The following is a 15,380-nucleotide window of genomic DNA, read 5'->3' as shown; positions in this document are numbered from 1 at the left end:
TACCGCTCTGTGCGTGGCTCTTTGGGGGGGGGGTAACGGTTGGATTGTTTCCCCTACTATATAAAGGTGTCTTCTTCCCCAAAGTTGACTTACCTCTTCCCCCAAAAGCTCCATTGTTGCTCCAAGCTCCATTTTCGCCCGATCTCTCTCCCTAGCCAATCAAACTTGTTGATTTGCTCGGGATTGGTTGAGAAGGCCCCGATCTACACTTCCACCAAGAGAAATTTAATTCCCCCACTAATCCCTAGCGGATCTTGTTACTCTTGGGTGTTTGAGCACCCTAGACGGTTGAGGTCACCTCGAAGCCATACTCCATTGTGGTGAAGCTTCGTGGTGTTGTTGGGAGCCTCCAAGTGTTGTGGGGATAGCCCCAAACTTGTTTGTAAAGGTTCGGTCGCCGCCTTCAAGGGCACCAATAGTGGAATCACGGCATCTCGCATTGTGTGAGGGCGTGAGGAGATTACGGTGGCCCTAGTGGCTTCTTGGGGAGCATTGTGCCTCCACACCGCTCTAACAGAGACGTACTTCCCCTTAAAAGGAAGGAACTTCGGTAACACATCCTCGTCTCCACCGGCTCCACTCTTGGTTATTTCGTGCCTTTACTTTTGCAAGCTTACTTGTGTTGCATCTATTGCTTGCTTGTGTGCTAGTTGTCTTTGCATCATATAGGTTGTCTACATAGTTGCATATCTAGACAACCTATTTTGTTGCAAGGTTTAAATTGTTAAAGAAAAGCTTAAAAATTGTTAGTTGCCTATTCACCCCCCGCCCTCTAGTCAACCATATCGATCCTTTCAGGAGGGAGTATTACATACATCCATGGAACCAGGAACGTTTCTCGCAGACAATGCCAATCAACTCACAAAAACATGACGGTCCTGAAAACTTCTTTAGGCCTTGTTTGGTTGCTTAGGAAATTTTTCCAAAACAAAAGAAAAACTTACTCCCTACGTTTCATATTAGTTCTCGATGATTTAGTACGTCTTTGTGCTAAATCAAGTTGTGCTAAATCATGAACAACTAATATAGAACGATGAGAGCATTTATTATCCCTAAGAAAAAAAATGATTTTGTACTAAATTTGTGATTGCATGATATGGTTTTGTTGATTTACTAAACAATAAAAACTTGATAGTGACCAAAAAAAAAAGACCCGAATTATGTAAATGAACTCATGTGTTTCAGCAAAGCAACATTTTTCACAAATAACATGGGAGTTTCAGGACACAATTATGAAATAGAAACCATGCTGCTAGTAGCATAATGAGAGTCGGAAGAGACAATAAATCGATCTTAGTAGTAACTTGAAATAACCCTAATCGGAATAGAAACCATTTAATAGTTAATGCTAGCAGTAGTATAATGAGAGTTGCAAGAGGCAATAAATCGATCTTTTCTTAGTAACTTGAAATAACCCAAAACATCCATAATAACTCAAATTGAACACATCTTGAATTAACTCCATACCCCAAACAAAACCACAAGAAGGAGTAAACTCTCACTATCTCCCCAAGAAACCGCCAGCTCAGCACCAACAACCCTCCTCCCCATCACTTTCCCCTTCCCGTTTTTATTCCCCGGCGGCGAGCTCCGCTACCATCCCCAGACCCGGTAGCCCACCCGCTCCTCGCCGGCGCGCCGCCGCCGCCGATGAAGCGCGCGCGCAGCTCCGAGATCTTCCTCGGCGGCCGGGCGCGCGCGCGCAGGCGCCTGGCGCCCCTCCTCGCCGCGGCCGCCTTCGCGTACCTCGTCTTCGTCTCCGTCAAGCTCTCCGGCCTCGGCAGCTGGGAGGACTCCGCGGCTATCCCCCGCCCGGAAACCGCCGCCTCGCGAGGCGAGCTGCTGCAGCGGGATGCCCTCGAGCGGGCGCCCCGCGGGCGCCGCGCCGCTGGGGGCGGTGCTGCTGTCACGGGGTACGGCCGCATCACCGGGGAGATCCTCCGGCGCCACGAGGCTCTTGGCGGGGGGAGCCGGAGGAGGTGGGGCCTGCGGGGAAACTTCTCCGAGCTCGAGCGCATGGCCGCGGAGGCGTGGGCGCTCGGGGCCAGGGCGTGGGAGGAGGCCTCCGCGTTCTCCGGCGACGTGGACGCCATCGTCTCGGGCGACGGCGCGGCGGTCGAGTGCCCCGCCTCGCTCGAGCTCGGTGGCGGCGGGGAGGGCGAGACGGCCGCGTTCCTGCCGTGCGGGCTGGCGGTGGGGTCGGCGGTGACGGTCGTGGCGACGCCGCGCGAGGCGGTGGCGGAGTACGTGGAGGCGCTGGAGCGGAGCGGGAGCGGGAACGGGACGGTCATGGTGGCGCAGTTCGCGGTGGAGCTGCGCGGCCTGCGCGCCTCCGAGGGCGAGGACCCGCCCAGGATCCTCCACCTCAACCCGCGGCTCCGCGGCGACTGGAGCCGTCGGCCGGTGCTGGAGATGAACACCTGCTTCCGCATGCAGTGGGGCAAGGCGCAGCGCTGCGACGGCACCCCCTCCAAGGACGACGACCATGGTGCGTGCGCTCAGCTCATTGTACTGCAGTTAGCTGTAATTGAGCTTGCTTATTTTGCTGTCTTTCTGCTCCGGGCACAAGGACAATGCAACATTGCCTGTTCAGTAACCAGTAATCTGTATGGGTCAATATACCATTCTGCATTGATCTTCCATTCTCCATTCGTAGGCACGCAAGCTTGTGTTTATTTGAATCACTTGCTCATTAGTTATTTTGACTGTTCGTAGATTGTAGCAATGATTTTAGTTCCTGTACAATTGGACTTACTGGTGCTAGTTGACAGAAAAGGGGATGCTACGTGTAATTGCGTCGCGCTCCATAGTTTTTCAGATTTTCCGTATACAATTGTAATGTATTGGCTGGATCATGTTTTACCAATCTGTCTCCCAAAATGTTTTCTGATGCTACATTTCTTCTGTACTATGTTTTTCTTTTTGAAATGGTATCAACCCTCACCTCCGTGTCAGTTGACATTACCTCTATGTGTGCTGACAGTGTTGTTAACTTTTTGCAGTCGATGGTTTTCCAAAATGTGAGAAATGGGAACGGAGGGACATGGCTGATTCAAAAGAAACAAAAACAAGCTCATGGTTCAACAGGTTCATCGGCCGAGCAAAGAAACCAGAAATGACCTGGCCATACCCATTTTTAGAGGGGAAGATGTTTGTTCTCACTATCCAAGCTGGTGTTGAAGGATACCATATTAATGTAGGGGGTCGTCATGTTGCCTCATTTCCTCATCGGATGGTAAATTCGGTTCCTATGACAAAGATTTTATTCGGTGTATACAATTACGGATGTTGTACAGTTCTGCGAATGGAAATACTGACTAGTTTTTGTTCTCAATGTTTATCAGGGATTCACTCTCGAAGATGCAACTGGTTTAGCTGTAACAGGCGGCATAGATGTTCACTCAGTGTATGCAACCTCTCTTCCGAAGGCTCATCCTAGTTTTTCTCTGCAAAATGTCTTGGAAATGTCTGATAAGTGGAAGGCTCGCCCTGTGCCAGAGGAACCAATTCAGCTTTTTATCGGCATTCTCTCTGCTACAAACCATTTTGCTGAGCGGATGGCTATTAGAAAAACTTGGATGCAGTTTCCTGCAATCCAATTGGGAAATGTGGTTGCTCGATTCTTTGTCGCACTGGTAAGATAAGTCTTGCTTTCTCCGTTCACAAATATAAGCTGTTCTAACTTTTTTGTGAATCGGATGTATATAGACACATTTTAGTGTGTTTGCTCACTCATTTCAGTCCGCATGTAGACAATATTGAAATATCAAGAACATCTTATATTTGTGAACAGAGGGAGTATGTTTTAAAAAATGACTGAATCCTTTTTGTCGATGTATGATATGCTACAGTTTGGTCTTCGTATACATTTTGCCATAATGTCTTGTTCATATAATTGCAAAATAACGTTAACACCACTGTGGGATATGTTTGCTTTTGTAGAGCCATAGAAAAGAGATAAATGCAGCACTAAAGAAGGAAGCAGAATATTTTGGAGACGTTGTCATTCTGCCATTTATCGACCGGTATGAGTTGGTGGTTCTCAAAACAGTTGCGATATGTCAGTACGGGGTAAGCCATGATGGTTCTTCACATATTAGTTGGCTCTTGGCAATGCTTCATTATCACTCACTCTTATTTCTGTGCAGGTGCAAAATGTTACCGCGGAGTATATCATGAAGTGCGACGATGATACCTTTGTGAGGCTGGATGTAGTGTTGCAACAGGTCTCTACCTTCAACAGAACCTTGCCTCTTTATCTTGGCAACCTAAATCTCTTACACAGGCCTCTCCGGAGCGGTAAATGGGCCGTGACGTTCGAGGTACGTTTCGTTTCCCACAATGTGAATCATATACATACACCTGTGCACTTCTCACAACGCAGGCACCTGCAGGAATGGCCAGAATTGGTGTATCCCCCCTATGCCAACGGACCCGGCTACGTAATTTCGATTAATATTGCCAGAGACATCGTGTCCCGTCACGCAATTCAGTCACTAAGGGTAAGATCTTTACTCTGGCCGAACTGCAGCGCATCGGTGTGCAAGAAATAAAGTATCATCATCATCTGACCCTGAATCCAGAAGAAAAAAAGTATCAATATATCATCATCTGACCCTGAATCTGCAAGAAAAAAAGTATCATCATCGTCTTACGGCAACCATCTTTTTTTTTGCTGGTGTCTAACGGCCACCATCTGCTGCTGCAGCTGTTCAAGATGGAGGATGTGAGCATGGGCATGTGGGTCGAAGACTACAACACTACCACCATCACCGCGCCGGTGCAGTACATTCACAGCTGGAAGTTCTGCCAGTATGGCTGCGTGGACAACTACTTCACGGCGCACTACCAGTCCCCCAGGCAGATGCTGTGCCTCTGGGACAAACTGTCGTTAGGCCGCGCGCAATGCTGCAACTACAGATGACACGGCGCTCATCCATGTCTGCTTCACCAGAGCAACCGATGGCTTAACCAGGCGGCATCCGTCAGTCCCACTGCCGTAGTGTCATTTTAGAAGAACACCAGGGACCAGGCCAGCATGACTGACACCCACCAGACCGGGTGTCCATCACCCTTAACTCGAGTTCCCTACATCTGCTCTATTGACTGACGGCAGTGGAGACCATGGACCTCACCATTGCCTGTTCTTCAGTACACAAACAAGGTACGCCATCAACGGGTTTGATGTTTATCAGCTGCTTCACCTCCTGGAGCTCATACATTGGATGTTTGGATGGATGAATCACGGGGGGCCAAACTTTGCCGCGTGTAATGTACAGGGGGCGAGTAATTTTGTACTCCAGTTTGTAGGGTTGTTGTGCCCCTTGGCTTGCAGAGGGAGCTGATGTCTCGTTGATATTGAATTTGGTGTCATGTTCTGTAGGACTAATATAAAAGGGTTTGCTAATTCTTAGTCTTCTCATGAGACATGTTTCATAACCTTTAATATTCACGAGACATGTACCCAACTACTGATGTAGGAGTGTAGTTTATGGTTCTTGTTCTTGTTTCGTTTTTGAAGAAACAAATCCATGCTCAAGTGGGTTCAAACTTTGACCTCGGGTTTGAGATTATTTGATACCATGTGCGTCTCGCCGAGGTTGGATATACAGTATTTTTCATTAGCAGAAGACGTGTCTGTTGGCACAAAGACCGAGATGTTATGGCCGTTGATGAAGACCACCATATGTTCTCATCAATCATTTTTGCCATTGAGTTATTTCTGACTTTTATTGAATTTCAGTTCTTCTGGAATATTTATGATTTATTCCAAATCTGCGGCAATCTCGATCAGAGCAGAAAATGAGGATGAAGAACTTGTTAAGTCTGCGCTACCATGAAGAATCGACACCTTTCCATGCAAATACCTCGGGCTCCAGCTTAGCATCAGGCAACTCAAAAGGTTAGAGTGGCAGCCAATTGTTGACATGGCTCTCCACATCCTGCCAGGATGGCAAAGGGGTCTCGTGACGAGGCCGGGGAGGCTCATTCTTGTCAATCAAGTAATGAGGGCGCACGCTACACATCATCTCATGATAGCGGAGGCACCTAAATGGGCTCTGGAGAGAGTGGATAAGGGGTGTCGGGCATTTTTCTGGTCCGGAACCGAGGCGGTGAATGGAGGAAAATGTGCCGTCTCCTGGGCTAGAGTGTGCAGGCCTAAACACTTGGGAGGCTTGGGTGTCATTGACCTGTTTAAGCACGGTATCACTTTAAGACTCAGATGAGAATGGCTCAGACGCACTGATGATTCCAGGCCGTGGCAAGGCCTCAACTTGACCTCGGACAAAAAGGTGTATCAAGCTTTTGGAAGCCTTGTCAAATGAGAACGGTATCACTTTAAGACTCAGATGGGAATGGCTCAGACGCACTGATGATTCCAGGCCGTGGCAAGGCCTCAACTTGACCTCGGACAAAAAGGTGGATCAAGCTTTTGGAAGCCTTGTCAAATGAGAAGTTGGTTCAGGAGGCAAGACCTTGTTCTGGAAAGACCGATGGATACACGGAGAGCTATTAAAGATTTTGCACCATTGTTTGTGGCAAAGGTGCGGACACAAGTGGCAAACAGGAGACTTGTGCGAGATGCGATGTACATGCATTCATGGATGGACGATGTCGTGGGTGACCTATGCACTGAGGGCCTCACCCAGTTCATCGGCCTTTGGGAGATTCTCTTGGAAGTTCATTTGGACGCTCAGGTCGAGGACTGTCCCATCTGGGCTTGGAACACGTCCGGAGTCTACACGGCATCATCTGCGTACAAGATGCTATGCGAGGGAGGAATCAGATTCCACTGCTTCGGAGCCATATGGAAGTGTTGGGCACCGCTTGCGTGCAAGCTATTCATGTGGCTCACGGTGCAATATGTCTATGGACCTCGGACAGGAGAGCTAGGCACGGACTGCAAGACCAAGCATCAAAATGTTACATGTGTGACCAGGAGGAGGATACAGTTGACCATATTTTGCTGCAGTGCGTGTTCTCGCGGCAAGTGTGGTTCCGCTGCACTACTAGGATGGGTTTGACGGCCGACCTTTGCCCAACAAATGACTCAAGATTGGTGCAGTGGTGGATGGGTACGAGAAAGCGAATAGATAAGCAGTCTCGGAAAGGTTTTGACACCCTCGTGATGCTAATCTGTTGGACGCAAGCGACACGTGATGGAAGCAAAGGAATGCGAGGGTATTCGGCACGGGCATGATCAAGAACGAGTGGGATACGGTAGACTCTATCTTTGATGAGCTGAGGACTTGGGCCAAAGCAGGAGCTCTCGGAGGACAACCGATCATAGAGTAGTCGAGTAGAGCTAGGGAGTGGTGTGGAGGCTTGGCTAGGGTCGGTTTGTTACTCCTAGCTAGCAATGTGTAATCTCTTGTACATATTTTTCTCCCTTCTATAAAGCTAAGGCACGCCATTGGCGTACCCCCCCCCAAAAATATTTATGATTTATTCTATTTTATGTTTTTTTTGAGAATCACCGGGGGGGGGGGGGGAGTTCCCCACCTGAATATATTGCTCAAAACGGCTGTAGAGACAGCAGGTCCAGATTACATAGGCACGATGCATCATGCAGAGAGGTAAGAACGCCACGAGGAAACGTCCTCCTTGTCACCCGTATCAACAAGACGGTGTGGCCAGAGATCCAAGTCCGATAGAATGTTCCTAATTGTTATTACAGAACATTGATCGACATTCCTAAAAAGCATGTCATTTCGCGCCGCCCAAATATTTGAGAGTAGCGCGAGGAGGACGAGGGGCCATGCATTTTTGGGCAGGTGTTGAGGCAGTGGAGCGTCCCAAAGTTCATTAAGGTCAGCTTGTGTGGCAGAACACCCAGTCGCTGCCAAATTCTGTTGGCAAGGGGGCATGTGAGGAAGAGGTGAGTGGAGTCTTCGGGTAGCATAGCACACAGTGTGCATAAGTCGGAGGGGATTATATTCTTGTGGGCAAGATTGACGGCTGTGCTTAGGCGATCTTTGAATAGAAGCCAAGCAAAGATTTTTGTCTTGCGAGGACCCTTGCTATTCCAGATGAGTGGGGCATTGAGGTCCGTTTCTGGCCTTGCCATGATGGTGCCGTAGGCTTGCTTGGTGGAGAAGGCATGACCCCGAAGGAGGAACTGTTGATCTTCTTCTAGCGACGGCATGAAGTCCTACAAAACAGCCAAAAGCGAAACCAGCTTTGTTTCTGATGTGAGGGAGAGACGATTACGGAGGTTTGTTTCAATGCCGAAATGCAAGATGTTAGCCACTTTTACCAGCTTTTGTGTTGAGTGTGAGAAGAGGTGTGGGTAGGTGGTAGCTAGGGGTTTTGGGGTGAGCCAAGTATCTAACCAGAAATATGTATGTGTTCCACTGTTTGTCAAAACGAAGGAGATTGATTGTAGGGTTGAGATTTGTTGCAAAATCGTGCGGCATAGAAAGGATGTTTGTGTTCCCGAAGAAACTAGGGCATTGGGATGTTGTAGTTCTAGCCAGTCTAGCCATGGTGATTCTGTGGATGATAGAGCTTTGACAGCAAACTTCATTAGTAGACAGTTATTTTGAACCTGTAGGTTCTTCAGCCCTAAACCACCGATTTTTTTTGCGAACACACGTTTTCCCATGCAATCAGGCATTTGGCTCCCGAGCAGGCATCCTCACCATCCCCAAAAAAAGATCTTCTCAAGGAATCAATAAGCTTTAGGGTTTTCTTGGGGATTCGAAAAACAGACATAAAGTACATAAGAATGGAGTCGAGGACTGTGGATATGAGTATGAGGCGATCGCCCTTGTCTAGTAGCTTTGTGAAAGGATCGATATAGTTGACTAGAGGGGAGGGGGGGTGAATAGACAACTAACACTTTTTAATCTTTTCTTTACCAATTTAAACTTTGCATCAAAGTAGGTTGTCTAGATATGCAACTATCACTACAAAAAAATACACTTCCGTGATGATACGTGCTTGTCACAGTAGGTCGCGTTTTTTGTCATGCATGTACATCCATGACAAATTTATGACATAATCAAAATAGTCATACCTGTGCTGTCGTAGAAGTGTTCCAATTACCAAAATTATCATCACGGAAGTGTCCACTTCCATGACGATAAATCACGCGTCATAGAAGTGCTTTCGTCAAGGGTGACCGACACGTGGCATCCACCGTAACGGAACGCCGTTAAGCTATCGGGTCGGGTTTTGGATCCGATAACCCGTTAACAGCCCCGACCAATGGGAAATTTCCACGTGTAAAATTTTTATTGGCCGGACGAAACACGTGTCAGCTCGTTAGTGGGTCAGATGGGCGCCTATGATATGTCGACACGTGCCACGGCCCACCATTGGCCCATTTAGCTTACAAAGCCGGCCCGTTTGACTTGGTCAAAAGTTAACGGGCTGGCCCATGAAAAGCCTGTTAATGGTCTCTTCGCAAATAGCCCATTTTACGGCCCGTTAGGCACTAAAGGAAATCGGCCCAACAACGTCATGTGGCCCGTCGAATATAACACCAGCCCATTTCACTTTCGGCCCATGTATAGCCCACGACGTCTTTCGGCCCATATGAGGCCTTCGTATCTTTTGGCCCTTTACAGGCCCACGGTGACTCTAGCCCATAATGAACAATAATTTTCTTTGTACCCGTTAACGACCTGTGATTTACATGGGCCGTTTCCATCCCGTGTTAGCTTTCAGCCTATTGACGGCCCATACGTTCTTGGGCTCCTTTTCGGCCCTCGATTACTTCCGACCCGTTACTGGCTTGTTCCCCTAATGGGTCAAATTCGGCCCATGGCAAGAGTCGGCCCGTTACTGGCATGTTCCCAAAATGGGCCAAATTCGGCCCATGGCAAGGGTCGGCCCGTTACTAGCCTGTTACCCTAATGGGCCAAATTCGGCCCATGGCAAGAGTCGGCCCGTTTCTGGCCAGCCCGTCCTATATTCTGGCCAATTAACGACCCATTATGCCTATGACAGAATTAAGCTTTTGCAGTCCTATGGCCTGTTAACGTCCCGTTACCGTGCTGGGCCGATACCAATTACGCCTGATTACGGCCCATGTAGACCCATTTATCCGACGGCCCGAGGCCCATTTATCGACGGCCCGAGGCCCACCGATTACAGGCCCATTTATCGACGGCCCGTAGGAGACCCATGGATCCTACGGCCCGTATATGGCCCATGGGTAGTTGCGGCCACTAGCAAACCAGGGAAAAAGAAGACTAGGAAATAAATAAGGCCCAAACTAACACTAGGCTATTAAGGCGATTGCACAGATTACATCCACTCGGCATCAAAGATCGCCACCAGTGCAAATATAGGGAACACCCTACACTATACAAAAATGGCTTACTGTTTTCTTCAGCCGATGGTTGCACGTTAAGAATAAATTTTGTATCGCACCAAAACAAATTACAACTATATAACAAAAGGAAGGTTGACATAAAACTTAACAGTCTAGCAGATAAATGCACCACCAGAAGTTCAGAAGCTCGGTTCATTTGACCTGACTATTACGTTTTCATGCTGTATTGTCCGATGGAACACCATAACCCTCGCCTTCATTTCCCCTAGGCTCCTGAACAACATAGCAAATGTCTGATAGTCTGGTTTCAAAACCATGCATATCTTGAAGACATTGAGCAATGTTTCTCCTTGTTTCACAAAGGGCCTCTGTTAGGGAATGGACTTGTGTCTGGAGCGCAGATACAACATTGCTTTGAGCTTGCATATCTTGATCATGAGGCAGTTTGGACGATATTGCCTTAACAACCAACCCAGTATTACGCAGGAACGTGCTTTTGGCACTGTTAGTGGACAGGTACTGACCCACTGCAGCAAGAGCTAACATTGCGGTTATAGTTGCCTCACCACCTTCAGAAGGTGGCGGTTCCACCATTTTTTCCATAGCTCGCTGAAAAATTGAGGTTTTACATTAGTAGTACCAGAACAGAAGATATTAAGGAGGCAACAAAACCAAACAAAATAGCTTTGGTCTATATACAGAACTTATTCTGGTGAACCCATGTAAAATATTAGTTGTATTTTATTGCAAAGTACATAATAAAACCAGGTTCCAAACATATGACCATGTACCATCGCTAATGTATTGTCTATTTCTTCACATTGTATTGAGGGCTAAGGATAAAGAGACGAAGTTTATAATACAGTAATCATAGTATGACATCATTCATATCACAAAACAACTGAGAACAGACAAACAGGCAATTGTAACATTGTGTGGGCAAGTCTAGCACGGACCTAGATTACGGGTCAAGATCAAAGGAACATCACTCCTCCCTTTTAAACCTTGTAAGGTGCAATGATACGCTAAGACAATTGTGTATAAAATTGAAAAGAGTAATAGACATTGGCTGCAAACCATGCAGTTCAAGGCACAAGTCAGAGTAAGTAGTAGTTAAAAGGCATGAGGATTAAGGACTTACAACAACGGCTTTGACTGGTGTAGTCATGCCCTTCTTCTTGCTGGTGTGACAGTCCTTGAAGATTTCCACAACATTTGGTTCAGGTACTTTTTGGTCCTTGCGGGCTTTCCTCTGCATTCTGAACAAGTAAATATAGATATGATAATATGGTACAGCGAAAAGAGTGAAAGAGCAGCTAATTACAAGAGCCTCGCAGTGTGCAATATAGCTACTAGATCTTGTCATATGTTGGAATTTCACTTTCGTACGGTTGGCCTTGTTCTTTGAACAGTTCACCTACAAGAAGATAGATTTGTGTGGCACATGCGTCAATAGGAATTCAACATGTGATCTGATCACATATATATAATGTACCTGATACTTAGGATCAGACCAGTGTTTAACAAGGCCCCTCCAGTCTTCATCCGATATATTTTCCACTGGAGATGTTTGGGAAAGTTCACTGTTAGCCTTGCCTTCAAAGCGAGTTTTCCTCAAGTTATACCGATACTGTCGCAGAGCAGACTTGAAAACATGGGTGCAAGCTTGTCTGGTTGCATCATCTTGGCTATCCAACTTGAACCTCATCTGTTGAAAATTATGGGAGTCTCATTATCAGCAACCTAGAAAGTATGGGAAAGAGCAAGACGATATTACTAGTTTCCATACATAACCATACTTACAGATAAATGGTCGAGGAAGGTGTTGAACTGGGTTTCGTCTTTGTCATTCCTGTACTGAATCCATGTTGGGAGGATACGTACATGACACCTAACGGCAACCGCTGCCTCTGAAACTAACTTGGCTGACTCTGTAGCATCACGTGGCCTTTTTAAACCGAGCTCAAAACCGATCTCCATTCTTCCTCCTCTAGATTTAGTTAACCTATCGAGCATTTATCCCTGATGTTTGTTTTCTCTTGCGCCTAGGTGCTAGTCCAACAACAAACATAGGAAGTTGAAATGATCGATATGGTTGACTAGAGGGGGGGGGGGTGAATAGGCAACTAACAATTTTTAGACTTTTCTTTAACAATTTAAACCTTGCAATGAAATAGGTTGTCTAGATGTGCAACTACGTGGACAACCTATATGATGCAAAGACAATAAGCACACAAGCAAGCAATGGATATAACTCAAGTAAGCTTGCAAAAGTAAAGGGACAAGATAATCAAGAGTGGAGCCGGTGGAGACGAGGATGTGTTACCGAAGTTCCTTCCTTTTAAGGGGAAGTACGTCTCCGTTAGAGCGGTGTGGAGGCACAATGCTCCCCAAGAAGCCACTAGGGCCACCATAATCTCCTCACGCCCTCACACAATGCGAGATGCCGTGATTCCACTATTGGAGCCCTTGAAGGCGGCAATTGGACCTTTACAAACAAGATTGGGGCTATCTCCACAACACTTGGAGGCTCCCAACAACACCATGAAGCTTCACCACAATGGAGTATGGCTTCGAGGTGACCTCAACTGTCTAGGGTGCTCAACACCCAAGAGTAACAAGATCCGCTAGGGATAAGAGGGGGGAATCAAATTTCTCTTGGTGGAAGTGTAGATCTGGGCCTTCTCAACCAATCCCGAGCAAATCAACAAGTTTGATTGGCTAGGGAGAGAGATCGGGCGAAAATGGAGCTTGGAGCAACAATGGAGCTTTGGGGGAAAGAGGTAGGTCAACTTTGGGGAAGAAGACCCCTTTATATAGTGGGGGGAACAAACCAACCATTATCCCACTCACCAGCCCCGCACAGAGCGGTACTACCGCTAGGGAAGGGCGGTACTACCGCTCAACCCAGCGGTACTGCCGCGCTGCCAGGGCCCTGACCCCAGGGCGGTACTACCGCTAGGGAAGAGCGGTACTACTGCTTAGGGAGGTACTACCGCACCTACTACCGCCCTTAGTGCCGCAAAACCCGACACGAAAAACTTCGATCGAGAATCAAGGCGGAAGTAGCCCAGACGCACAGCGGTACTACGGCCAAAAACCCCAAGCGGTACTACCGCTCGGAGAGCGGTAATACCGCTTGGAGAGGTACTACCGCTCAGAGAGCCGTACTACCGCTGGGGAGCTTCGGCGGTACTACCGCTGAGGGTCGCGGTACTACCGCTGGGGCAGAGCAAAGCATAGCAAGGGGAAAGCGGCAGCTCCAGAGAGGCGGAAGGAAAGACGACGGGTGTGATAAGGATGTGTACGTGTGATTCCACCCAAGTCTTTCCAAAGCGGATCCCCTCTTGATAGTACGGTGACTCCTACGAAACTAGTCCACCAACAACGAAACGAAGGAGCTACACCATCTTGAATACAACACCAAGGGGAGGAAATCGCCTCGTGCCAATGGATGAATCTATGAAAGAACTAAACGCACACGATTAGTCCGCACAAGCATTGTCATCAATCACCAAAACATCTTGGGGATAAATATGCCCTTACAATCTCCCCCTTTTTGGTGGATTGATGATAATACGGGATTTGCACAATATGATAGATATAGGATAAGCGCAAAAACACAACCGTCCTAAAATGTAGAAGGGCTCCCCCTGGATGTGTGCTACGATAAGTGCTTTGGACTGCACGGCACAGATGCCAGGATCAATGCTCCCCCTACATTTTAGAGACCAACTACCCAAGCAAGATATATGAGAGCAACATATAGATAACAGTATAAGCATGCAACTCATAAGCTAGATAGACATAGATAATGATACTGGAAAGGTAAGGTAGCATATGTCTCACACCATATGACTCGACCTTAGGTCTCACTGACAGAACCAGAACTAAGGTCTCACTGACACAAACCAAATAAAGCAACAGGCGAAAACACAAACACAGAAGACGGAAGACACAAAGCACAAATCCCTAAACTCTCTCCCCCTTTGGCATCGAGACACCAAAAAGGAGAGGGAGTGCTACTACGGCTCCAGGTGAAGGCAAACAAGGGACACCCATCAGATCTCAGAGGGATCATCTGCGCCACCATCGTCAGCCGGGAAGTGCTCAACATCAAAATCAGTCCAAGGGCAGTGCTGCTGAATCCACTCCTCTCCTCGGTAAGCTGATCCTCAGAACCACTAATCACAATAGCACCCATCTGACGCATGAGCTCCTTGTGGCGACCTCGGGCCTTCTTCTCAGCCACATGAGCCATGTACTGACCGTGAGACTCCATGCAAAACAGCTTCTTCACCTTGATCTTGAGCTTCTTGGCCCAAGAGGGCTCTGCCTCAGAAGACACGTAGTCATCATCTTCATCCTTAGCCTGAGCCCCAATCTCCTCCTCAGTGTCCATGGCAGCAGCAGATGAAGGAACTCCAGTCCTAGGGGCCTGAGTGCCCCAATTATCCTTCTTCCTCAGACGCTTGACATCGTGAGAAACCAACTCTCCAATCTCCAGCACCACCTTGGGATAGACACGATCCCAGGCCTTCTCAATGAGCAGCATAATGAACGGACCATAAATCGGGCACTTACGCTCGGAGATAGCAGAAACCAGCTCAGACCACATAACATGAGAGATATCCAAGGACTCTCCGGTGTTCTGCCCCTTCTCCCGCTGACAGAAGAGAAGCATGTCCATGAGATAAGAGTGAACCTGGTCCAGATTCCCGATGCGAGGGAAAGAGTCTCTGTGAAGATACGGTGAAGAATATCCAGATAGGCAGGCAGCTCATAGGTTTCCTTCTTCATCTCAGGGTTGATCCTCAGAGTGCAGTAGGGCCACAGAGCTTGCTTGTGAGTGGCATTGACGCGACAGTGGGGGCGAAAGCCGACAGGAGACTCAAGACCTAGATCTTCCACCCCAATCAACTGCATGAAAGCTTTCCACTTGACTGAAAGCAACTTGCCATTTGTCATCCAAGTCAGTGTCCTGTCCTCATCAGTCCCAAGGTGAACCGTGGCATAGAATTGGGCCACAATATCAGCATCATAGTCCTTGTTGAATTGCATGATCCCGAGAATGTTCAGTTGAGTGCACATCTGCAGA

General features: G+C 47.7%; 1 protein-coding gene across 1 annotated transcript; it reads left to right on the top strand.

The window, feature by feature from the left end:
* The first annotated feature begins 1,526 nt into the window (after nt 1-1,526).
* On the top strand, nt 1,527-5,553 carry LOC123110303 (hydroxyproline O-galactosyltransferase GALT2). Its single transcript, XM_044530787.1, has 7 exons — nt 1,527-2,488; nt 3,003-3,235; nt 3,345-3,635; nt 3,943-4,071; nt 4,149-4,322; nt 4,395-4,502; nt 4,709-5,553. The coding sequence occupies exons 1-7, from the start codon at nt 1,651-1,653 to the stop codon at nt 4,922-4,924; spliced, it is 1,989 nt and encodes a 662-aa protein (XP_044386722.1). The 5' UTR covers nt 1,527-1,650; the 3' UTR covers nt 4,925-5,553.
* The last annotated feature ends 9,827 nt before the right edge of the window (nt 5,554-15,380 follow it).

The sequence above is a fragment of the Triticum aestivum genome, chromosome 5B, assembly GCF_018294505.1.
Source record: "Triticum aestivum cultivar Chinese Spring chromosome 5B, IWGSC CS RefSeq v2.1, whole genome shotgun sequence".
NCBI classification, from domain to species: Eukaryota; Viridiplantae; Streptophyta; class Magnoliopsida; order Poales; family Poaceae; genus Triticum; species Triticum aestivum.
Note: the sequence above shows the minus strand (reverse complement) of the source record. Positions and strands in the feature narration are given on the sequence as shown.

Excerpts from the sequence above, each read along its gene's own strand:
- LOC123110303 (XM_044530787.1), top strand. The coding sequence starts at position 1,651 with ATGAAGCGCGCGCGCAGCTCCGAGATCTTCCTCGGCGGCCGGGCGCGC. Across the intron at positions 3,236-3,344 it reads CCTCATTTCCTCATCGGATG|GGATTCACTCTCGAAGATGC; the intron begins GTAAATTCGGTT and ends AATGTTTATCAG. Across the intron at positions 4,503-4,708 it reads ACGCAATTCAGTCACTAAGG|CTGTTCAAGATGGAGGATGT; the intron begins GTAAGATCTTTA and ends CTGCTGCTGCAG.